The sequence below is a fragment of the Theropithecus gelada genome, chromosome X (assembly GCF_003255815.1).
Source record: "Theropithecus gelada isolate Dixy chromosome X, Tgel_1.0, whole genome shotgun sequence".
Taxonomy (NCBI): Eukaryota; Metazoa; Chordata; class Mammalia; order Primates; family Cercopithecidae; genus Theropithecus; species Theropithecus gelada.
The window spans coordinates 25,243,840-25,268,698 of record NC_037689.1 but is presented as its reverse complement, the minus strand read 5'-3'; the positions used below and the strand labels follow the sequence as shown (position 1 = coordinate 25,268,698).

Here is a 24,859-nt window from a genome sequence, read left to right as displayed (position 1 = left end):
ACTCCTGACTTCAGGTTATCTACCCGCCTCGGCCTCCCAAAGTACTGGGCTTACAGTGTCTTTTTGGTAATGGCCATCTTAACTGGGTTGAGATGATTGTTACCTCATTGAGGTTGTGATTTGCATTTCTCTGGTGATTAGTGACACTTAGCATTTTTTTCATATACCTATTGGCCTTTTCCATGTCTTCTTTTGAGAAATGTCTGTGAAGACCACTTGTCCATTTTTTAATTGGACTGCTTATCTTTTCGCTGTTGAGACGTTTGAGTTCCATGCTTGGTCACGGTGGTGGATTCACCCCGGTAAACATGAGAGAGCATTTCCGTCCAGTGTTTAGTGCACAGTTAAGGAATGGGCTGGTGGCCCCTCTGAATAAGATGCTCAAAGGAGTTGCCTTCTGCCTCAAAGGAGTTGCCTTCTGCCTCTCAAATGGTCTTTATATTCTCTCCAAGGGAGCTTCCCTTACATCGGGCTGCGGCACACGATGCCTTGCCTCTTAGAACCATCTGAGTGTCACGTGCTTTCAGATCGTGACAACTTCAGTGTGCGGGGAAGAGTACATGTGAAATAAATTATCTTCTGCCTGTGTTAAGCAGAAATAGCTATCTTTACAAAGCGGGGATTTTTTTCCATGCTTACTCACCACTAAAAATACATGTTTGTTTTTCTAACAGGTTTCCTCCGTTTTTTGATGACAACCCGTTTGGCATTTATCAGAAAATTCTTGCAGGCAAAATAGATTTCCCCAGACATTTGGATTTCCATGTAAAGTAAGTAAACCGTTTGCCTCGTCATGGGGTGTGTTTATTTTTAAAGTGTCTAAAATCACCATGAAAACACGCACTCAGCAGGATACCATATTGTGGTATTAAATGTGCTGCGCATAAACTATTTTGGACAGTTGTCTTTTCCACAAGAAAAGAAAAAGATTTTAAGTATTCTACTTTAATGATAACTTCACATTTTAATGAGTCTTGGCTGTATTTTATTCTTTTGGTGATATGTTATATTTAAAATGAGCCAATGAATGAGTTTGTCGTCGTATTTTATGAGAGAGCAGTTTTGGAATTTGACAAGAAGGATCCTAGTTCTGGGGCTAGCAGAACTGTTGATGGGTTTAGCAGACTTTTATCCTTTCTCTCCGGCTTAAATTATGCTCAACCTCTAAGCCCTTTTTAACGTCAACATTTTCAGTTCTGAGCATGTTGCTTTACGAACATTTACATAGTTGCTGGATATTGGCAACTTTGGATGCACATTTTATTAAGGTTGTTGCAATAGGGAGAAAAGATATTTTGTTAAATATAAGAATGCTTTTGGTTTTCTGGCTACCTTACCCAATCGGGTCACCTGGTAGTCATTTTTACTGCAATAAGCACTGATTTCTGTTTGTTTCACTGTATTTTTCAGATGAGTTAATGGGTGCACCAGCCCCCTGGGCACAAACTAGAGCTGAATGCATCTAGTTGAGAATTAAACTTTTATTTTCCATGGCCTATTTTCTTGTGAGCCAGTGGAAGTTCAGTTTGGAGAAGACTTATTTCAGGGCGACGGACCAGGTTGTTTTGAATATGCCCCTTATGGGGCCACTGGCTACGTTCAGTTGAGTTTCTTGGTGGCGAATGCACCCCATCCTAACCAGAGGTTCTTAGTCTGAACAGAAGATAAGGTCGTGTTTTATTGGCTTGAGCTTGTGTTGTGTTTGACACACTAGAGGCAGGTTTTAAAAGACTTTAGCAAGAAAATGAGGCTCCGCTTAACAATGAATCGCCTAGAAGGAACACCCTGTCCAGTGAATGGTAAGACAGGGAGGTGTCAGGGGAAACAGCACCTCAGAAGCCAACTGCTCTGGAAGGAAATAGAAAGGATTGTGTAGAACCTGTCTCTCAGGCCCCAAATCCATCTGAGTTGAGTGACATTATATCAAGTGGATGGCAAAGCACTTTTATGATCGAGTTTGGCAAGGTGAGGTGCTCATGCCTGTGATCCCAGCACTTCAGGAGGCTTACTTGGGGCCAGTCCAATAGTTTGAGGCCAGCCTGGACAATGTAGCAAGACCCCATGTCTACAAAAAAATTCAAAAATTAGCTGGGCATGGTAGCATGTGCCTGTAGTCCCAGCTACTAGGGAGGCTGAGATGGGAGGACTGCTTGAGCCCAGGAAGTTGAGGCTGCAGTGACCTGTGATTGCACTGCTACACTCCAGACTGGATGAAAGAGTAAGACCCTCTCAAAAAAAAATTTAAAAAATAATTTTATATATATATATATATGGGGCGGGGGGAGAGGTAGAGAGGTTTCCAATGTCCTGTGGAAACAAACAAACAAAAAAAGGAATTGCAAAAATAGAACACGCCAGAAGCATAATCAAAGTCTGGTCTCTTGCCACTTTTCCTTGTTTCTCTCCTAGAGAGTAGAGAACCAGCGGTGACCATCTTGGTACTGTCTGATCTAACATCCCTCTCTTTATGTAGCTCCCAGCCCCTTCCAGTGTTCCCCACAATGTCCCTGTCTCTTTACATACCCAGTGCGGGTCCACCAAGAGCAGGAACAGTGGTAGTTGAGTAAAACTTCGTTTCTTTCCATTATTTGTTAAATCTTCTCAAATTGACTGAGAAGCAAGACCTCAGTGACTCATATCTTTCCTTTTATTTTTTGGTAGAGATGGCTGTGGGGGTCTTGCTGCATTGCCTAGGCTGCTTTTGAACTCCTGGGCTCAACTGATCCTCCTGCCTTGTCCTCCCCAAGTGTGGGGATTATGGGCGTGAGCCACTGCACCTGGCCTTAATGATGCATTTTCTTATCCAAATCACTGTTCCTGGTTGGCCGTGATGCTAGAATTTTGATTCTCAGCTTCTTAAAGTCGTATGTTGGTTCCTGCAACTTTTATCATTTGACCGGGTAAACATGTCGCCTGGGCAAATGGCATGTCAGGATTGACATTCCTTATAGAAAGAAATATCATTTAAAAGAAGACACCAAAACAAAGCTTTGGGACTTGTTGCCAGTTCAGTAGAGGTATTATCTGCCGGGGGTTTTTCATGCCTGAAAGTACCTGCATCTGAGAGGAGCCAGCTGGTGCCAGGATCAGAAATAAAATTTAGAATTTTGGCTATAGTGCATCAAAAGAGTGCCGGCAGATGTGTCGCTTATCCTGGGGTCAAGGGACCCATCTACAGCTGTGGACACTTCTGTTGTTCCTTTATAGGGCTTTGCGTCTTCGGGGGCCCCTTCCCATCCACACTCTTTACTTTCTAGACTCTGCTTTATAAGAGTTTGCTTTGGTATTTTACTTTTTTTTGTTTTTTTTTTAAGAGGTGGATGTCTTGCTCTGTCACCCAGGCTAGAGTGCAGTGGCACAATCATAGCTCACTTCAGCCTCGACGTCCTGGGCTCAAATGATGCTCCCACCTCAGCCTCCCAAGTAACTGGTGCTACAGTCTTGCACCACCATGTCTGGCCGATGTTTTGATTTTTTGTAGAGACGGGGGCCTTACTATGTTGCCCATGCTGGTCTCGAACTCTTGGTCTCAAGTGATCTTCCCACTTCAACCCCCTGCATAGCTGGGATTACAAGCCACTGTGCCCTGTATTTTAAATAAATCTTCATTTTCTTACATGCCAAACACCAAAAGAATTAAAAAAAAATTCAGGGTCATCAAACACTTTGTTTTCTTACATGCCAGACACACACACACACACACACACACACACAATTGAAATTTATCAAGGTGATCACCAAAACATTCTGAAATAAACATAGGGCTTTTTTTCCACTATAATTTACATCACTGCCTGCCCCATTAGTGTACACACTTAAAGGTGATTGGACTGGGATTATAAGAAAACAGGTTTATTTAAAATATAAAAGCATAAATAAACCTTTCTTATAATCCCACTCCAGTGAGCTTTAAGTTTAAGTGTGTGTGATAAGGGGGCAGGCAGTGGTGTAAATCATATGAGGAAAAAGCCCCACATTTATTTGGGAATGTTTTGGGGGTATAGCATTTGATGACCTTGATTTTTATTTGGCAGAGGGGAGCATGTCAAAATAATGAAGGAGAAACTCACTAAGTAGTGGAAAGGTTTGTAACTTTTCGGTGATTTTTTATATTCCCCACCCTGCTCAAAGCTTTTCAGCCTTGCAGGATGGATACAAAATCCCAGCCTCAGGTGGGCGGACAGATGGTCTCTGAGGTTTACTTAGAGGCAAAGAAGCAGTGAAGTCTGACAAGCATCCCATTGTAATTCAGAAAGCATGGTGGCAGGAATTTCCGATCAGACAGGACTGGTGAGATTCACAGTCTAGATGGTAGAGTCTGACCCTGGGACGTCACCTGGCTTGTCAGAGTCTCTGCAGTCCGTCACCGAACCTGGGAGTGGCCCAGTCCAAGTTCATGCTACTTTCCCTGGGACGTAGTTTATGCCAGGAAAGCCTAGATGCTTACACCGGGGTCGTGGGTATTGGATTGTTTGGGGGGACTTCAATATATTATATTATTATTTCATGTTATATATATTATTATACATAATATACTCTGTGTATTATATGTGTACATGCAGACACACGTGATCATTTCCACTTCCATAAATATGCATCTTAAAACTCGCCTAATCTACTAGAAGTCTTCAACATCATCTCTAACTACCCATCCTAATTGAACCAGCTTGCTGCTGTTGTTGTTGTTGTTTGTTTGTTTGTTTGTTTTGAGACTGAGTGTAGCTCTGTCACCCAGGCTGGAGTGCAGTGGCTCAGTCTCAGCTCACTGCAACCTTCACCTCCTGTGTTCAAGCAGTTCTTGTGCCTCAGCCTCTCAGGTAGCTGGGACCACAGTCATGTGCCAGCATGCCCAGCTAAAGTTTTTGTTTTTTGTAGAGATGGGGTTTCACCATGTTGGCCAGGCTGGTCTCAAACTCCTGACGTCAAGTGTTCCACACGCCTTGGCCTCCCAAAGTGCTGGGATTACAGGTGTGAGCCAGTGTGCCCAGCCTCCCGGCTTGCTGTATTTCTGACATGGTCTGTTATTTAAAAAGGAAGATTACAAGTGAAGAAGCAGACTTAGGAGACTCATCCTAATGTGTGTGCTTATGGGAAAGCCAGCCTTTTACAACAGGAATCCCATCAGTAAGCAGACCCCCAGGGCAGCGTGTGACTGTTGATGCTGGTGAAAGCAGATGTCTTCTATTTTGCAGGGACAGCCTGACAGGCATGTTTACGTTAAGTGTCTGAATCCTCCCTGCAGGCACATACAAATTTCACCCTTTTCTACTCAAAGGGGTAGTTTCTTGCCAAAGATGTAATCAACCCCCTTCCCTTAGCTTCAGCCATGCAGGGGGCAACCCAGCCTTGCATAGGTTATTTAAGAGCCGGTGATGGTAGGAAATAAGCACTAGAAAATGTTTTGCTAAAATGGAAATGAACCGTGGTCCTCGGAGTGGGTAGACCTTATCTCTGTTGCCGTGCTGCGTTTGCTGATGTGGATATATAATCTGTGCACTTTTTCTTTTTCTTTGTCTCCTTCCCCTACACAGAGACCTCATTAAGAAACTGCTTGTGGTTGACAGAACAAGGCGATTAGGAAACATGAAGGTCAGTATTTGATCCCATAGGTATTCAGTGGTACCCGATGTGCGTGTCTGCCGTCTGACACCCATATTGACATGTGCAGATATAAACCAAGGTTTAGCGGTCGGATTTAATCACTGCCCAAATTTCAGATCTGGTGCTTTATTTATTTATTTTTTATTTTGCTTGAAACTGCCAGGAAAGATCTATCAAATCTGAGTTTCTGGGCACACAACGTCAAACTGGGTCTACACTGTATCTCCCCTCCCCTCAAGCAAGGTAATAGAGCAGTAACAATTTCTAAGTTATTACTCATTATTTTGTTTACTTATTTATTTTATTTTTTAAACAGCTTTACGGAGCGTGAACTCACACGCCCTGCAATTTACCCATCTAAAATGTGCAATTCAGTGGCTTTTAGTATACACACGATTATGTACAGCCAGCCCCATGGTTAATCTTAGAACATTTTCATCAGCTCAAGAAAGAAACCCTGCACCCTCCAGCTATCACTGTGCTGCTATTCTTTCATCCTCTCTTGCCCTAAGCCAGCGGTCCCCAACCTTTCTGGCACCAGGGGCCAGTTTTGTGGAAGACAGTTTTTCCACAGACCACACAACCTAAATCCCTCACATGCGCAGTTCACAACAGGGTGTGTGCTCCTATGAGAATCTAATGCCACCGCTGATCTGACAGGAGGCGGAGCTCAGGTGCTAACGCCAGTCATGGGGAGCAGCCGTCAATACAGGTGAAGCTTCGCTCACCTGCCTGCTGCTCACCTCCTGCTGTGTGGCCCATTTTGGTTCCTCATAGGCCATGGACCACTACCAGTTTGTGGCCCAGGGGTTGGGGACCCCGACCCTAAGCAGCCACTAATCGACTGACTTTCTCTGTAGGGTTCGGTATTCTGGGCTCTGCTAAAAATGGCCCTGCTGAACATGGAATTGTACAAAATGTAAGCTTTTGCGTCTGACTTCTTTCTCTGAGCAGATGTCTTCAAGGTTCATCCAGGCTATAGCCTGTGTCAGGGCTTCCTTCCTTTTCATGACCACATAGTGTTCGATTGTGTGGGCAGACCTTGTTTTGTTTATCCGTTCATCCATGGACAGACACCTGGGCTGTTTCCACCTTTTGACTTTTGTGAGTAGTTCCGCCATGGACATGGGAGTATATGTTTTATGTGTGCAAGTGATGATTTTAAAAGTTGTGCATCAGGTATGATTTCCACAAACTTTTTGTGTGGAGGCAAATGCATAATTGACAAACAGACTGTTCTGTAAGTAGTATCATACCTTATATGCAAGTTTTGGCATCCCTGAATTTGATAGAATTCATGAACTTTTTGTTGGCTATTTCTAGCTCTGGACAACCTTGGAGGGACTTATACTTGGAGGAACTTCCATATATGTCTTGACCCTGTAAATTACAGTCTGGGGAGACACAGTACACCAGGATGTGAGGCTTGAACCACTGGGCTCTCTTGGGGCCCTCTGTGTGGTTTAGGAGTCTCCAGTGGCTGCCATAACAATGGACCACAAACTAGGGGCTTAACAGGAGTTTATGCTCTCCCCATCCTGGAGACCAGGAGTCTGAGATCAAGGTGTCTCAGGCCTCCAGAGGCTCTAGGGGAGGATCCTTCCTGCCTTTCCCAGCCCCTGGGTGCTCCAGGCATCCCTGGGCTTGTGGTCGCATCACTCTAGTCTCTGTCTTTTTCTTCACGTGACCTTCTCCTCTGTGTCTGTGTCTCCTCTTCTGTCTCTCAGAAAGATGCCCGTCACTGGGTTTCGGGTCACCCTAATGCAGGATTATCTCTTCTCAAAAGCCTTCCCTTAATTACATTTACAAAGACCCTCTTTGCATGTAGGGTTCCATTCCCAGGTACTGGGAGTCAGGACATGGCCATATATTTTGGGGGCCACTGCCCAATGTGTGATAATTGTATCTGCTTCCTGCCAGAGGCTCTAGGGGGAATCCTTCCTGCCTCTCCCAGCTCCTGGGGGCTCCAGGCATCCCTGGGCTTGTGGCTGCATCACTGCAGTCTCTACTTCCATTTTCACATGGCCTTCTCCACAGTGTTTGTGTCTCCTCTTCTGTCTCTTATGAGGACACCTGTCACTGGATTTAGGGCCCACCCTACTCCAGGATGATGTCATCTCGAGAACCTTAATTTAGTTACATCTGCAAAGACCCTATTTCCAAATTAAGTGATATTCACAGGCACTGGGGGATAGGACATGCACGTATCTTTTTGAGGGACATTGTTCACCCGGTAACTGTAGTCAAGCTTCTGTCCTTTACATTATTTGTAGACAGGGGCCGATACCTTCAGGTCTCCAAGGAGCCTGTCCAGCCAGGTTGCACGGTGTGGATTCATCTGTACCACGGCTCTTCGTAAAAGTGGATGGGTCCTGTGTTAATGCCACAGCCATTTGGAAAAGAGCTGGGTCTCTTGCCAGGACTGCAGGGAATTACAGATGACCCATATCTAGAATCTGCTGGGAATGGCATAGTGAGCGTTATAGGTACCTTCCGAGGGGGAAGAACAAGTTTCCCAATCAAAGGAATTGGGGAAAAGCTCACGAACTCTCAAACTAGGTCTTAAAGTCTAGTTAAAGCTTCCTGATATGAAGATAAACTGAAAGAAACTGTCCCGAGCAGCTGGGACTATATGCATGTATCACCATGGCTGGCTAGTTTTTTTTATTTTTTTTGTAGAGACCAGGTCTCACTTTGTTGCCCAGGTTAGTCTCAAACTCCTGGGATCAAGCAATCCTCCTGTCTTGGCTTCCCAAAGTGCTGGAATATAAACGTGAGACACTGCTCCCACCCCCCCCCACACACTTTATAACACACACACACACACTAGTTTGGATACTAATGTAAATCTCAGTATATACATATACTTTATACTCTACATATAAAGTTTGTAAAGTACATATGTATATGTGTATATATATATAATATATGTGTATATATTAACGTGTATGTATATAAGTATGTGTATATATGTATATGTTAATGTGTGTATGTATAAGTATATGTATATATAAATATATGTGTGTATATATTAACGCGTGTATGTGTATATATATGTGTATATGTTAACATGTGTATGTATATGTGTATATATGTGTATATTAATGTGTATGTGTATATATAAATATATGTGTATATATTAATGTGTATGTATATAAGTATGTGTATATATGTGTATATATTAATGTGTGTATGTGTATGTATAAATATATGTATATATATTAACATGTGTATGTATATAAGTATGTGTATATATGTGTATATATTAACGTGTGTGTATATGTGTATATATAAATGCATGTGTATATATTAACGTGTGTATGCATATAAGCATGTGTATATATCAATATATATGTGTGTGTATATATTACTATGTATGCATGTGAGTATATACAGACACACACATCCTTTAGTATCCAAATTAGAATTTTATCTGATGGATAAAATTTATTTTATTTTATTCTCTTATTTTATTCACAGCACTCTTATTTACTCTTATTCACAACATTGCTGAAGGTAAAACTTGACAGCTATTATTTGTTGCCTGACTTAGCTGTAGATCAAAAATACCTGTTTTGCAATAAGAAGAGAAAAAGTTGTGAAAACAACTGGATGGGAAAACAATAGAAACAATTCACATTACTGTTTCCTTTTGAAGATATAGTCGTGGATGTAGTCCTCTTTAAGGATAAGAAATTTGAAACTACAGAAATGCTAACTGATAAACGTGTTAAATTCAGATGTACCGACTTCTATTTCATGGAACCCGCATGTTTATTTCTTCTGCTGTCCCACATTTAATTGATAACAACATCACTACAAGTATAAAAAAAGGAAGCAGAGTGAGGTTTAAGGATGAGCACTTGGGAGGGATTTCAGAGGTCGTGATGGCCACAGTGTGAGCCAGCCGATGCCTGGTGCTACCCTTGAGCATGAAGCAGGCCGACTTGAATGCACGTTGTTAATTGCCAGGCCATGCAATATCGTTCCTAAAATCTCTTAAATTGGACATCCTTGGTTTGAGTTCCCAGTCTTCTTATTTACTTGCTGGTTCCTACTAAGCAAATTAACATCTTTCAGTGAACCCTAGTTTCTATATCTGTAAAATACTGAATAAGTTTGCCAAGATGAAAACAGGAGACAAACTGGGAAATTACTGGGTGTCCAATTTCATGTCGAGAGATGGAATCGTATTTATCATTTTCGTCTTTGGTCCGCAATGCCAACGCATTGCACAGGAGCAGAATGACTGGATTTGTTTCTGCAACAAAAAAGGGCAAACAAAACACTAACAGCTTTGCTTGCAGGTTTTCCTAGCAGCTCACCCTCCAGGCACAGTTATCCAAAATGCAGCAAACTTGTTCCGTTTGTTTCAATACTAGAATAATGTAGAGATTCTTTGGGGTATTTTTCTTTCCTGCCGTGTCAGAATTCCACACACTGACGACATGTGTTGTTTCTTTTGAAGAACGGGGCGAATGATGTGAAACGCCATCGGTGGTTCCACTCTGTGGACTGGGAAGCTGTTCCACAGAGAAAACTGAAGGTACAACACATATCAGTGGGTGACTCAGTACGCCCGAGCTCTCTCGTTAACGGGGACTGCCTCTGAATCCTGGGACTTCTTTATTGATGCCTGACATGTAATTAATTTATATAATACAACTATTTGTCTAAAACCTTTCATAAGCCAAGTTTCCCACTCTATGAGTGTCTTAGTGCTAACCATCTACCTAGCTCCCGCAAAGGCAGGAGCCACCACACCCAGTCATATACCACGTGTTCTTTGTCCATTCATCCCTGGATGGACACTTATCCCAGATTTTGAAGCAGATTTTAGGAGACCTGGCCTGATTCCTGACTAGCTCTGTGACTGCTGAACCCCACTCCTTCCTCTTTAGTGGAAGGCGGTCAACAGGATTACAGAGATAAGCGAGTGTCTAGCACCATGGTCATCGTTCAGTGATGGTGGTGTATTACATGGGGAATATTCTTTGGAACATTTCTGGCCAAACTGCCTATTTTTAAACATCTGGCTTTTTGGCTGGGTGCTGTGGCTCACGCCTATAATTCCAGCACTTTGAGAGGCCAACTCAGGCAGATCACTTGAACCCAGGAGTTTGAGACTACCCTGAGCAATATGGTGAAATCCCATCTATACAAAAAATATAAAAATTAGCCGAGCGTGGTAGCGTACGCTTGTAGTACTAGCTACTTGGGAGGCTGAGGCACAAGAATTGCTTGATACCAGGAGGCAGAGGTTGCAGTGAGCCAAGATTACGCCACTGCACTCCAGCTTGGGTGACAGAGCCAGACCCTGTCTCAAAAAAAAAAAAAAATCTGGCATTTTTTTCAATATATAATACTTGTCGGTTTTATAAATGAGGAGACTGTGCCTCTGAGAAGTTAAGCAGTGTGTGGAACGTTACACAGCTGCTTAGCAGTATAACTATCACATGTACATATTTATGGGGGTACATGTTATATTTTGACACATGCATAGAAGGTATAATGATCAACCGAGGGTAATCAGGGTATCCATCAGCTCAAACATTTATCATTTTTATGGGTTGGGAATATTGCAAACCTTCTAGCGATTCTGAAATATACGATATATTGTTAACTCTGGCCACCCAACTATGCTATCAAACACTGGAACTTACTCCTTTTATCTAACATTATGTTTATACAATATTTCTTCATCTCGCCTTCATCCCCCGCCCACACACCCTTCCCACCCTCTGGTAACCATCATTCTACTCTCAACCTTCATGAGATCAATTTTTTTAGCTCCCACATATGAGTGGGAACATGCTGTGTTTCTCATTCTGCATCTAGCTTAGTTTATTATTTATTATTTATTTTTTGAGACAGCGTCTTGCTCTGTTGCCCAGGCTGGAGTGCAGTGGCATGATCTTGCTCACTGCAGCCTCCACCTCTTGGCTTCAAGTAATTCTTATGCCTCAGCCTCCTGAGTAGCTGGGATTACAGATGCCCAGCTAATTTTTATATTTTTACTAGAGACAGGGTTTCATCATGTTGGCCAGGCTGGTCTCAATCTCCTAACCTCAAGTGATCCACCAGCCTTGGTCTCTCAAAGTGTTGGGATTACAGGCGTGAGCCACCGCACCTGGCCTGGTTTAGTTTACTTAACATGATGATCTCCCATTCCATTCGTGTTGCTGTAAATGACAGGATTTCATTCCCTTTTATGGCTGAATAGTTTTTCATTGTGTGTATGGACCACATTTTCTTTATCCATTTATCTGTTGGTGGACACTTAGGTTGATTCCATATCTTGGCTTTCGTGCACACTCTGCACTGCATATGTTACTGATTGGAGTGTTCAATGGTAGTGTTTTCACCTTTGCACTTCAGAGTCAAAAGAATGGAGAATGCTTAGAAATGCTTATTCCCAGTCCTCAGCTCAGATCAGAGTTTCTGGGGCTGGAGCCTGGGATGATACGCTGCTGCTTCTTTTTTTTTTTTTTTTTTGAGATGGAGTCTCACTTTGTCACTCAGGCTCAGGCTGTAGTGCAGTGGAATGATCTCAACTCACTGCAACCTCCACCTCTTGGACTCAAGCGATTCTCCTGCCTCAGCCTCCCAAGTAGCTGGGATTACAGTTGTGCACCACCACATCCAGCTAATTTTTTTTTTTTTTTTTTTTTTGTATTTTTAGAAGAGATGGGGTTTCACTATGTTGGCCAGGCTGGTTTCGAACTCATGACCTCAAATGATCCACTCTCCTCGGCCTCCCAAAGTGCTGGGATTACAGGCGTGAGCCACTGGGCGTGGGCTGATTTTGTTCAAAGTTTTACCTTTTCAAATACTTTATTGTATTAAATTGCATTAGTAAAACAATCTGAATATGTTTTGTCTATCCACATTGGTCAAAAACCAAGTCAATATTAAAACAGATATATTGCCAAGTCTCCCTCTTACCCCCTCCAAGCCACGTGTAGGTAATCACCTTTTATTATATTTTTCTGTGTATCCTTCTAGAGTTTCTTTGTGCTAATAAAAACCCACATGGATACATGCATTCTTACTTTTGCCACTCATTTATACAAATCTAGAGTAGCGTAGTATGTACATGATTGTAGTCTTGCTTTTTGTATTTGACTGTATAATCTGGAGACCTGTCTACATACCTGGCTAGCTTCCTTATTTTTTTATTTTTATTTTTATTTTTGAGATGAAGTCTTGCTCCGTTGCCCAGGATGGAGTTCAGTGGTGTGATCTTTGCTCACTGCAACCTCCGCCTCCTGGGTTCAAGTGATTCTCCTGCCTCAGCCTCCCGAGTAGCTAGGATTACAGGCACCCGACACTATGCCTGGCTAATTTTTGTATTTTTGGTAGAGATAGGGTTTCTCCATGTTGGTCAGGCTGGTCTCAAACTCCTGACCTCAAGTGATCCACCCGCCTTGGTCTCCAAAGTGCTGGGATTACAGGTGTGAGCCACTGTGCCCAGCCAGCTTCCTCATTTAAAAAAAAAAAACTGCCTCGTATTCCATCACATGACTGTACCATAGCTTACTTAATATGTCTATATTTTGAGACAGGATCTCACCCTGTCATTCAGGCTGGAATGCAGTGGTGCAGTCATGGCTCACTTGGAGTATCGACCTCCTGGGCTCAAGCGGTCCTCCCACCTCAGCCTACTGAGTAGCTGAGACTATAGGCACATAGCGCCACACCCGGCTATTTTTGTATTTTTTGTAGAGACGGGACTCCCTGTGTTCCTCAGGCAGGTCTCAAACTTCTGAGACTTAAGCAACCCTCCTGCCTCAGCTTCTTAAAGTGTTGGGATTACAGGCGTGAGCCCCCACACCCAGCCTCATTCACAATATTTTAATTCAAAGATTGCCGTGTTCATAAATGAAGGGAAGACAGCTTTAGTGTTTTGCAAATCATTTTCATTTATGTGCAGCATCCTAGCGTCCCATTCCTTTCTAACCATGCCTTTATGCTTCGGCCATGTCTCACAGCCTCCCATCGTGCCCAAGATAGCTGGCGACGGCGACACTTCCAACTTCGAAACTTACCCCGAGAATGACTGGGACACAGCCGCGCCCGTGCCACAGAAGGATTTAGAAATCTTCAAGAATTTCTGAGGACAGGAGCTCACATCTGGAAGGTATATCTTTATATTTAGTAATTACCAAAAAATGAGACTGACTCGACCCCACATCCAGGTGAGGCTGCGTTTACTGAATGGGGCTTAACCTCATGCACACAGAGGTCAGCAGTGAAGCAGAGCAAAGGGGAATGATTCCAAGGGTCAGTGACATAAACACAGCCATGCCTGTGACTCCAGGTCAGCATGTGGTCGGAGGCATCGGTGTCACAGTTCAGAATCCATCTTCTGCGTCAGAACCTGCACATCTAAATAAGACCCCTGGGTGGTTTGTGTGTGCCTGAACATTTGAGAAGCCCAGCTCTTCTGGTCCCTGTTCCAGAAACCCTGAGTGACAGGCGAGCTTCCTTACAATAATTAACAAGTATTTTCAAAAGTCTCTTAGGTCCCCTTTGGTTAAAAAATAAGAAGAAGAAACGTACCCTCATAGGAAATTTGCTAAGCTTTGAAGATGACTGGAAAGGGATTTTGAGTCTATTACTTCTTTGAGCCTTTGCAGGTCTGTTATTATTTTTTAAATAATAATAATATTTTTTAGGATCCCTCATGAAATTTGCTAAGCTTTAATTTCAGATGACTGAAAAAGGGTTTTGACTGTTATTTCCTTGAGTCTTTGAAAGTCTGTTATTAGTTTTTAAACATGGATTAAAAAGAGCTTTCAGTTACTCCTCAATTCTAAATTGCTCGGTTATATGGCTTCAATTAGATCTTTCTTCCTGTAACATATGAGCAAGAAAAATACCAGTGAAGCAAAATATTGTCAGTGATGTGTCTACTCATTGACATAGCTTGTTTTTCCCACTTTGATTTCCATTCCCATAATTTTCCTGTAGTCTTCCCAGTTGGCTAACCAACACCATTTGAAACAGACACCAAATGTCACAGTTGCTGATTGGGGAGAGGAACCAACCTGCTGAAAGACGGGGTGAATGAGAGCCCTCCATCCTGGGCGGGTGTTTCCATGGATGTATCGAGAGGAAAACTGGATAAAAATTAAAATAATAGAGAACAAAATGATAGAGGAATAGGTGGCTATGACCTCGAGAAAATAACCTGTGTCCGCGGCATGGCTTCACCTCTCAGTACGTGATGAACGCTTTTACAGCGGTGACTGGTTTGTATTAACATGAGAGTGTGTTACTTTATCAACTTCATAAATGCTTGTGCAATCCAGTTGTGGGTTTTAAAAATCATAAGATGTTCCTGAATGTGTTTGTTTCTCTGGTCTACTCTGGGGCTTACATTTTCGCTAACTTGCGCATAACATCTTACAAATTATGTCTCTCCAGGAAATCTTTAAAATGATGTAAAGACTTGGTTTGCTTTAGTATGAAGGACCCGTTGATAAGCCACAAAAATAGAACCTTTCTCTAACAGAGAGCCCTCAGTTGTAAAATTTACTTCAAGAACAAAAAAGCTTCCATTGGATGGATTTTTGTCTTATAATCAGTGAACAGTTTCATTACATCCTGTCCCCAGCTGCCCCTACTGTCCCTGAAAAGGATTCCACACATAGGAATAACCTTTCTCAGTCTGGTATGCATTGTTGAGAAAGTATGTGTAAGTATTCTTTTTGCTAAGTGGACTCATTTTTTTTTTTTTTTTTTTTTGAGACGGAGTCTCGCTCTGTCACCCAGGCTGGAGTACAGTGGCCGGATCTCAGCTCACTGCAAGCTCTGTCTCCCAGGTTTATGCCATTCTCCTGCCTCAGCCTCCCGAGTAGCTGGGACTACAGGCGCCCGCCACCTCACCCGGCTAGTTTTTTTGTATTTTTAGTAGAGACGGGGTTTCACCGTGTTAGCCAGGATGGTCTCGATCTCCTGACCTCGTGATCCGCCCGTCTCGGCCTCCCAAAGTGCTGGGATTACAGGTTTGAGCCACCGCGCCCGGCCAAGTGGACTCATTTTTAATGTAGTTTGGCTAGTGGTGGTCAGGGCTCTGTTTAATGAATTTTTTTTTTTTTCCTTTTTGAGACGGAGTCTTGCTCTGTTGCCCAGGCTGGAGTGCAGTGGCGTGATCTCAGCTCACTGCAACCTCTGCCTCCTGGATTCAAGTGATTCTCCTGCCTCAGCCTCCCGAGTAACTGGGATTACAGGTGCCTGCCACCACACCAGGCTAAATTTTTGTATTTTTAGTAGAGATGAGTTTAGCCATGTTGGCCAGGCTGGTCTTGAACTTCTGAGCTCACGCAGTCTGCCCGCCTCGGCCTCCCAAAGTGCTGGGATTACAGGCATGAGTGTGCCCAACCCAGATGCAATATTTTAATCCGTCTCAGTAATTTTATCAAGTAATTTGCATGCCAAACACATCCCTGGCATTTTCAGCAACGAGCAATTAGGTTCAGGAATTTTATGCAGGAAGATAGTTCTTCATGAAGCCAAATCTTCTCCTGTAAATAGGACACCAGTTCAGATGAATCACTGCACTTGAGGGCAGCTTAGAAACTATGCTTTAGCCGTTCGTCTTTGTTTGAATCACCCCACATGCCTTTCTGAATGTGGAGGAGGAATTTAGGAGAACTGACTCACTATGTCTTTTATTGTACTTTGTGATAAAGTATTTTCTGTCTTGCTGTAGGGTTCTCTGAGGAAGCATGTTGAACTGGGGATTCCATTTTTCTTGTGCAGGTCATCATCTGTCGGTGGATACATTTATCTATTTATGGATAAGCGTATGATACAACATTCTTTAGGCTGGGTGGGGTGGCTCCTACCTGTAATCCCGGTACTTTGGGAGGCTGAGGTAGGAGGCTCACTTCAGGTCAGGAGTTTGAGATCAAGCCTGGGCAACATAGTGAGACTCCATGTCTACAAAAAATAAAAAAGTTAGCCAGGTGTGGTGGTACATACCTGTTGTCCCAGCTACTCTAGAGGCTGAGGTGGGAGGCTCGCTTGGGCCTGGAAAGTTGAGGCTGCAGTGAGCTGTGATTGTGTCCCTGTACTCCGGCCTGGATGGCAGAGTTAGACCGTATCTCAAAAATGAAAACAGGGCTGGGCAAGATGGCTCACACCTGTAATCCCAGCACTGTGGGAGGCTGAGGCGCATGGATCATCTGAGGTCAGGAGTTCGAGACCAACCTGGCAAACATGGTGAAACCCCGTCTCTATCAAAAATGCAAAAATCAGTCAGACATGGCAGGCGCCTGTGATCCCAGCTACTCGCAAGGCTGAGGCCGGAGAATCTCTTGAATCTGGGAGGCAGAGGTTGCAGTGAGCTGAGATTGCGCCACTGTACACCAGCCTGGGCAACAAAAGCAAAACGCCGTCTCAAACAAACCAACCAAAAAAAACCCTTACCTTTGAAACATTCTTCATTTCCTTTTTATTGGCCTCTCCTTTTAGAATTCAGGCTTATGGATCCTTGCAAAAAGAATTACAAAGGGAAGTTTTCTTTGTTGTCACTTAGGAAAAGGAAACCTTTGTGTTATCATTGAGATGATCATGATTACGAAATTCATCCAGTTACTGAGAAACTCACAAAATCTTTCATCCTATTTCATGCTAGAAACAGGAAGATTGGAATCGGCCTGGAACAAAGAACTGCACCTAAGCAGACCGGAAGTAAAATGTCTTCTTCACGGCATAAGGACATTTCCATTTTTCTGTGTACCTGTGTGTATAGAAATAGATCAGAGCACAGTGGAAATTAATGGAACTGGCATTATTTAAGCAACTGGAATTCCACACTGTAGGAGGGTTTTGAAAATTGTTTGGTTGTAGATTTTATCTTATCCTTTAGTGTTGTTGTGTGCCTACTGTGATGTCTTGGTTTTTCTCATAGACTTAAGTTTATAAGTTTGAACTGGACTTGTTCGATTATAACCACAAATTGTGTGTGTGTGTGTGTATGCCTGTGTGTATATATAGAAGTCATTATGGTAGATGCACAGAAACTGTGCAGTGGTGTAAATGTTCATATTTCACAGAGCCTATAATTTTTATTTTTCAATTTGTTTTTTCAAAAATCTCTTCTCGGGGACAACATCTGAAGGGTATGTTGCATGCATTAAAAAAAATCATCTCACATGTATTTTATAGTTTGGGGGAAGAAAATATCATGGGGAGGTCTACCTTCAGTATCTTTAGTGCTTCCTACCTGGTAACTTGAGATTTTAAAAGAAGAAACAAAGAGAAAGAAGATATGGGAGCGAATTTATTCCAAGAATCTACAATGACATTGAAGTTGTTGGAGGAATGTACTGTATTTAAAACAACCTTCTGTGACACATTCAAAAATTTCATCTGAGCTGGATGCAGTGGCTTGTTCCTATAGTCCCAGCACTTTGGGAGGCTGAGGTGGGTGGATTGCTTGAGCCCAGGAGTTGGAGACCGGTCTGGGAAACATGGTGAGACCTCATCTCTACAAAATACAAAAAAATTAGCCAGGCATGGTGGCACGTGAATGTAGTCTCAGCTACCCAGGAGGCTGAGATGAGAGGATCACTTGAATCCAGGGAGGTCCAGGCTGCAGTGATCTGAGATTACACCACTGCACTCCAGCCTCGGTGACAGAGTGAGACCCTGTCCAGGAAAAAAAAAAAAAAGAAAAAAAAAAAAGTTAATGGCTTTGTGCTTTCGCAGGTGGAATGAAGAGAACGTCCACCTTAAGGCTTTAAAAGACAGTGAAGCTGGGTACAGTGACACACTCCTGTAAACCTGGGACTTTGGGAAGCTGAGGCAGGAAGATCGCTTGAGCCTAGGAGTTTGAGACCGGCCTGGGCAGCATAGCGAGTCCTCATCTCTATAAAAAGAAAAAAAAATGTTACAACACAGTGAAATTGCAGAAACAGAACACAGCTGCCCTTTTTCATCAATGACCTTTTCTTCACGTGGAGGTCAACTCAGTAGGTGAGAATAATTAGTAGGTTCAGTAGAATAAACTCTTTACAATTAATCAGTCAGTGGAAAATGATGTTCAGATGGTGAAATGTGGAAATGTTTTAGACAACTGTATTTTCAGCCTGTGCGTCTCACTCACCAACTTGTTGGGATTAACAGTTGAGGGCCATCATTGTCTAAACATTTAGCATGCAGTTTCCCATCAGTTTTACCGTGAATGTGAAAAAGGTGAAACTGGTGCTGACTTCGGCAGCAGGTATACTAAAATTGGAATGACACAGAGGAGATTAGCATGGCTCCCTTTGCAAGGAAGATCCGTATATTCATGCAGCATTCCAAATTTTTTCTTTTTAAAAAGGTTATACTGTGCACTGAGATGTGGAGCTAGAAGGAAAAGCATTAGGTCTCATGTTTGCTGACTATAAAAATAAATCATAGTAATATTATTGAACATTCTACTTTAAAAATTATTAATAAAACCATAACTGAAACACTTGAGCACATTTTAAAAAGTGCGTAGACCCATGAGTCCATATGCCTATTTTTAGGTTGTCTGTTTTATTATCCAGGATTTCATACTCAGATGAAAATTAGCATCAGGAAAGCCTGAAATGCCTTAATTGTGACCTGATATGCAGGAAAATGAAATATGCAAGCACATTGATGACCTCGTTCTTTACGGACATTGTTATCAGCCTCTAGCCATACAGAACAAATGAGAAATTAGAAGCAATTCCAAGAACGTGTGATGGTGTGAAACCCACTTTTGACCGTTGCGCACATTTCAGCGTTTGAAGTGACACAGGCTACCTGGTAACTGCCCATGGTGGGGTCATAGTTTAAAGGGCCCAGTGTCATGTAGAGGTTAATTTAATCAAAATGAGCTATAAACACGGAACAATCACTATATATAATTTTAAAATAGTTTACCTGGCCAGGCATGGTGGCTCACGCCTGTAATCCCAGCACTTTGGGAGGCTGAGGTGGGCGGATCACCTGAGGTGAGGAGTTCGAGACCAGCCTGGCCAACATGGCGAAACCCCCATCTCTACTAAAATACAGAAATTAGGTGTGGGGGTGGGCGCCTGTAATCCCGGCTACTCGGGAGGCTGAAGCGGGAGAATGGCTTGAACCCGGGAGGCAAGGCTGCAGTGAGCCGAGATTGTGCCACTGCCCTCTAACCTGGGCGACAGAGCGAGACTCCATCTCAAAAAATAAAAATAAAAAAAATAAAAATAGCTGACCTGGGTGGTCATTCCAAAATTTTCTCATAGATGATCATGTGAAACAATCACCGTGCAAAATGTGGAGGAAAATTCATTATAATAATCACAAAATTTGTATCAGAAAAACATTACAAATTTACTTTGCTTCATGTAATTTTATGAGTTGGCAGTATTTTCTTAAATTGGAATACTATAAGAGAATATCTTTAGGAAATGGATATGTTACAACAAGAAGTATATTGGGGCAAGTCTTGTTTTTCTGAAGGGAAATGCCACCAGCCTGCTTTCATAGGCATTGATAAAGCCAGGAAGGAAATAAAGTCACAACCGAATAGTATACACTGTATCTACTGAATTCTTCTAATTCCTTTGCAACAGAAGTCTAAATCCTGCTTAGCCTAAACATATCTATAGCCAGTGATGGGCAAATTATATTTGCTGTCAGCATGATAGAATAAGAAGTAGAAACCCCCCAGCAGTGGGGTAAGATTGCGCGCTTCGTCCCCTCAAAATGCTGTTCAGCCCCACTCCCTCTCCATGCCCATCAAACAACTGCACAATCACTTGTTCGTGAATTTCTCATTCAGCGTTTCGTTTCTTTCTGTCCACACTTAAAGACCAAATCATTTGTTTGCTTCGAAGAAAAAGCAAAAACAAGAACAAAAACACCAAATCATTTGAAATCACTACTCATTAAAAAAAACCACCAGTGGAACCAAACAGTTGAGTGGTTCGTGATGTGTTCGCCATTTCTGTGTTTGACCTACGTGGCCTCTAGTTCTTTGGACCATTGTAACTGTGAAACTATGGCTTAATACTGTTAAAGACCCCAAGGCTCAACTCTGTAGCCAGGGTGCACCTCAGGCTGCACAAATACCACACCAGAATGTCATAGTCATTCATGGCTCCACCTACTGAGTGAACAGAGTGCAAGACAGCACTGGCTTGGGTTTTATTCTTGTAGCCAGTTAACTTTGCATCAGGTCTACACAGTCCTTGCAGCCTTTGATTTCTCCTGTTGTAGAGATTTGAAATGGGGTGCCCGGGTTCCTCTCATCTTTCCTTCAATCTACCTAGCATGCATTTTACACACATTGGAGGAGTCGTATGCACTGTTTTTTTCTCTGTTGCTGACGGAGGCAAGAAGGCCTTCTAATTAGTCTAACTTAAAGGAATGGGATTCACTTAACAAAAGCAAGAAGAAAAGCACATGAACAGGTGTCTTAATGCATTTCGATAGTTTCTTGGGGCGGGGTGTGTGTCTTGGTGAAGGTGGGGGGGCTGTATTTTCACCAAGCTTTTTCATAATCAAGTTTGCTTTGCAAACCTTATGGCCTTGTACCCCGCAGAAGAGTCCTTCCTAATAACAGGGGAATGCCCTGTCAGGTTCTCTGTAAATTATTGTGTGTTGGGAGGTTCTGTTGAGGCTTAGTTTGATCTTCCATGGTGGACACGTCTGTTCTGTATGTAAAAGGCATTACAATTGTGTTTTAGCGGATGGGATTTGAAGCCTTTCCACGGTCCTTATCCTGTGAGATGGCTGTTGAGCTCTGCTCAGCTGTTGTAGCTGAATTCTTGTTTTGCGCTGAACATTGGGCAGCCTCACCGTGTTGCCACCGTGCTTCTGGGGCCCTGTGACTGCCGCCGGATGCCGCGCACACAGGCAGAGTGCCTTTGCAGGTTTGTGCACCCCATGGCGAGCCAGAACTGGGAACCCCGCGGGGTGACCCCACCTTCTCATGGGGGGTCGGGGAGGGGAGTGCCTATTTTTAATCCTGTCTGTTTGTTGCACAATGGAAATCACTGTGATTTGTACATATGCCCTAGGAAAATTTTACTGCTGTCTAATTTATGTAATAATACTGTTGATTCCAGGTTTGTTTAATAAAACTTTTTATCTTTTCAGAAGTCTGAGTCTCGTCTGCTTCTGTCTCCAAACAAGCTGTGGCTTTTCTCCTTTAGTCTAATCCAGGGATGGGCAATTATCTGTAGGGGCCACATGGCAGATATTTTCCGCATTGCAGGACACACGGTCTCTGTTGCACAGAGTGCAAAAAAGCTGCTATAATTAGGCACGGAGGTGCACGCCTGTAATTCCAGTGCTTTGGGAGGCCAAGGCAGGAGGATCGCTTGAGCCCAGGAGTTTGAGACCAGCCTGGGCAACGTAGCAAGACCCCATCTCTACAAAAATTAGAAAATTTGTCAGGAGTGGTAGCATGAGCCTGAGATTGCTCAGGAGGCTGAGGTGGGAGGGTCACTTGAGCCCAAGGGTTTGAGCCTGCTTTGAGCTATAATTGTACCAATGCCCTCCAGCCTGGGTGACAGACAGAACAAGAACTTGACTCTTAAAAAAACAAAAAAAATCCCCATAGACAATATGTAAACAAGCGGGCATGGCTGTGCTCCAGTAGTTTTATTGACAAAAATAATCAGAGGGCTGGATTTAGCCCGAAGGCCAGCATTTGCTCATTCCTGTTGTAGCGTGCGATGTTGACTTTGCAGACTGGCCTCACAGGTTGTTAAAAATATGCTGCCCTCATCATCATGAATGAATAAAATATTTTGTTGCTTACTCTTATTACTCACATATTTGACACCCAGGTTTCTGAGTGACATTCGTAGCTTGCTAAAAACATCCTGCCTTTGTACACTGTCAAATCAATTGATTTGTAATTTTTGACACACACATAGCACTTGCTATCAGCAGAGGCTGAACTATTACACCTAGTTAAGGGTCAAATACAAGCCTGTTTACTTATGACCAAGCTGTCCCTGTTCCCATCTTGGAATTCCCTGGGGAAGGGAGTCTTCCCATGGGCTGGTATGGCTGTTCAGGGTCTGGTTCCGCATCTTCTGGGAGGGAGCACTCGGGAGTTTCTGTAGCACAGGCTCTTGGTGAGTGCCAGTCTAATTTGGAAAGGATATGTGTGTGTGTGTTTGTTGGAAGGCTGGGGGAGGAGTCTTGAAGCCCCCTCGGCACAACAAACATGCTTTGTACTTCGGGGTAAAATTGCTAGAGATTGTCCAGGGTTGTGTCAATTATGTGTCATAGATATGTATTAATATTCAGCCACACACTGTTGGAGCTCTCTGACTTTCCTAGAAGTCAGGCTCATCTTGTATACTTGTTGAAAGGATCAGATAACCTTCTTCCGAGGGTGTGAAGGAAAATCATAGTTAGGTGGACCCCTGTCATCTTAACAAGAGGCTGTCTCGGGTATCGCTTGCAGAGACAGACAGGAATTGCGGGAGTGTTTTGTTTTGTTTTGCGACAGAGTCTCCCTCGGTTGCCCAGGCTGGAGTACCCTGGTGCAATCGCAGCTCACTGCAGCCTCGAACTCCTTCTCTCAAGCGATCCTCCCACCTCAGCCTCCTGAGTAGCTGGGACTACAGGTGTGTACCACCACACCCAATTAATTTATTTTGTGTTTTTATTTTGTAGAGATGAGGTCTCCATATGTTGCCCAGGCTGATCTCAAACTCCTGGCCTCAAGCGATCCTCCCACCTTGGCCCCGCAAAGCTCTGGGACAGTGGGTGTGAGGAACTACAGTTTGGGGAGCACCCGTTTTATGTGGGCAGTGAGATGCACTGTTACATGTGTGTGCAACAAAGTTATCCTTCAATTCTTAAAATACTGCAACGCATGGGACACCTGCCCACTCTAACCACTGCTAAAAGACAAAGCTGTTGACACAAGAACTCAGCAGAAAACAAACTCACAGAGCTAAGGTTTCCATTCCATCTGCTGCTGCTCACACCAAGGTGCTAAACAACACTTCAATAATAAATATGTGTTACATAAGCATAACATAGAATACATATATGAATATAATATGTACATATACAAATGTATGTTTACATATTATAAAATTAATGTAATATATTAAATGCATTAATATAATTTATGTTAATATATATTTTAATGAATGCAATATATGTATAATATATACAATTTATGAATATGTTACATTAACATACAAAATATACATATGTTAAAGTACTGTATATTAAAGTGCTGTATATCAATCTATGCATGTAATATATACAACACTTTATATATTATACATAATATGTATACTATATAATATATAGTATATGTGTATATATGTATACTATATTATATAATGTAATTTGTAATATATATTTATATATGTTTAGTATATATCAAATTTATATATTATATATTTATTATATATAATAATACATACTTAGACGTTTATTAAACAAAGAACAGCATTCTGTATTTTCCGATAAAAATATTGGATGCGCGTTAAAACCGGCAAATGCTGAAGGCCTGCCGTGGGTGTATTGATGAGGGAACCGGAAATTCGATGTTTTGTTATAAGGCAGAAAACCATGATGTACTAAAACTAGTCCATCAACCCTTCTGTGGATCAAATTTTTTAAAAAGATTTTTAATTTACATTTTTATTGACAAATAATACTTGTACATATTTTTGGGGTACATACCAATGTTTGAGTAAACATAATGTACAGTGATCCGATCATGGTAATTAGCAAATCCGTCAGGCATCACAATCAGGCATCATTTCTTTGTGTTGGGAACATTTAATATCCTCCTAGATTTGGAACTGTATATTATTGTTAACTATAGTTATTCTACAGGGCTATAGAACACCAGAAGGTATTCCTCCTGTCTAGCTGTAATTTTGTATCCTTTAAGAAATCTCGGCCGGGCAGGGTGGCTCATGCCTGTAATCCCAGCACTTTGGGAGGCTCAGGCAGGTGGATCATGAGATCAAGAGTTCGAGACCAGCTTGACCAACATGGTGAAACCTTGTCTCTACTAAAAATACGAAAATTAGCTGGGAATAGTGGCACACACCTGTAATCCCAGCTGCTCAGGTGGCTGAGGCAGGAGGATTGCTTGAACCTGGGAGGCGGAGGTTGCAGTGAGCCGAGATCGCTCCATTGCACTCCAACCTGGTCGACAGAACGAGACTCCGTCTCAAAAAAAAAAAAAACAAACCTCTCTCTATCTCCTCGTCCCCCCACCCTTGCCAGCCGCTAGTATCCTCTGTTCTACTTTTTA

At 42.6% G+C, this 24,859-nt stretch overlaps 1 protein-coding gene and 1 non-coding gene across 2 annotated transcripts in view; both read left to right on the top strand.

Annotated features, from left to right (window-relative positions):
• The window catches only part of PRKX (protein kinase X-linked), a 109,450-nt gene extending 87,737 nt beyond the window's left edge, over positions 1 to 21,713 (top strand). The window contains exons 5-9 of the mRNA XM_025373286.1: positions 675 to 770; positions 5,532 to 5,589; positions 10,070 to 10,147; positions 13,593 to 13,741; positions 17,246 to 21,713. Coding sequence (XP_025229071.1) covers positions 675 to 770; positions 5,532 to 5,589; positions 10,070 to 10,147; positions 13,593 to 13,718 — 358 coding nt within the window. The 3' untranslated portion in view covers positions 13,719 to 13,741; positions 17,246 to 21,713. The remainder of the gene's footprint in view (positions 1 to 674; positions 771 to 5,531; positions 5,590 to 10,069; positions 10,148 to 13,592; positions 13,742 to 17,245) is intronic.
• Positions 18,818 to 18,924, top strand: LOC112616680. Its single transcript, XR_003117718.1, has one exon. It is a non-coding gene; the product is annotated as a U6 spliceosomal RNA (small nuclear RNA).
• Positions 21,714 to 24,859: the final 3,146 nt, after the last annotated feature.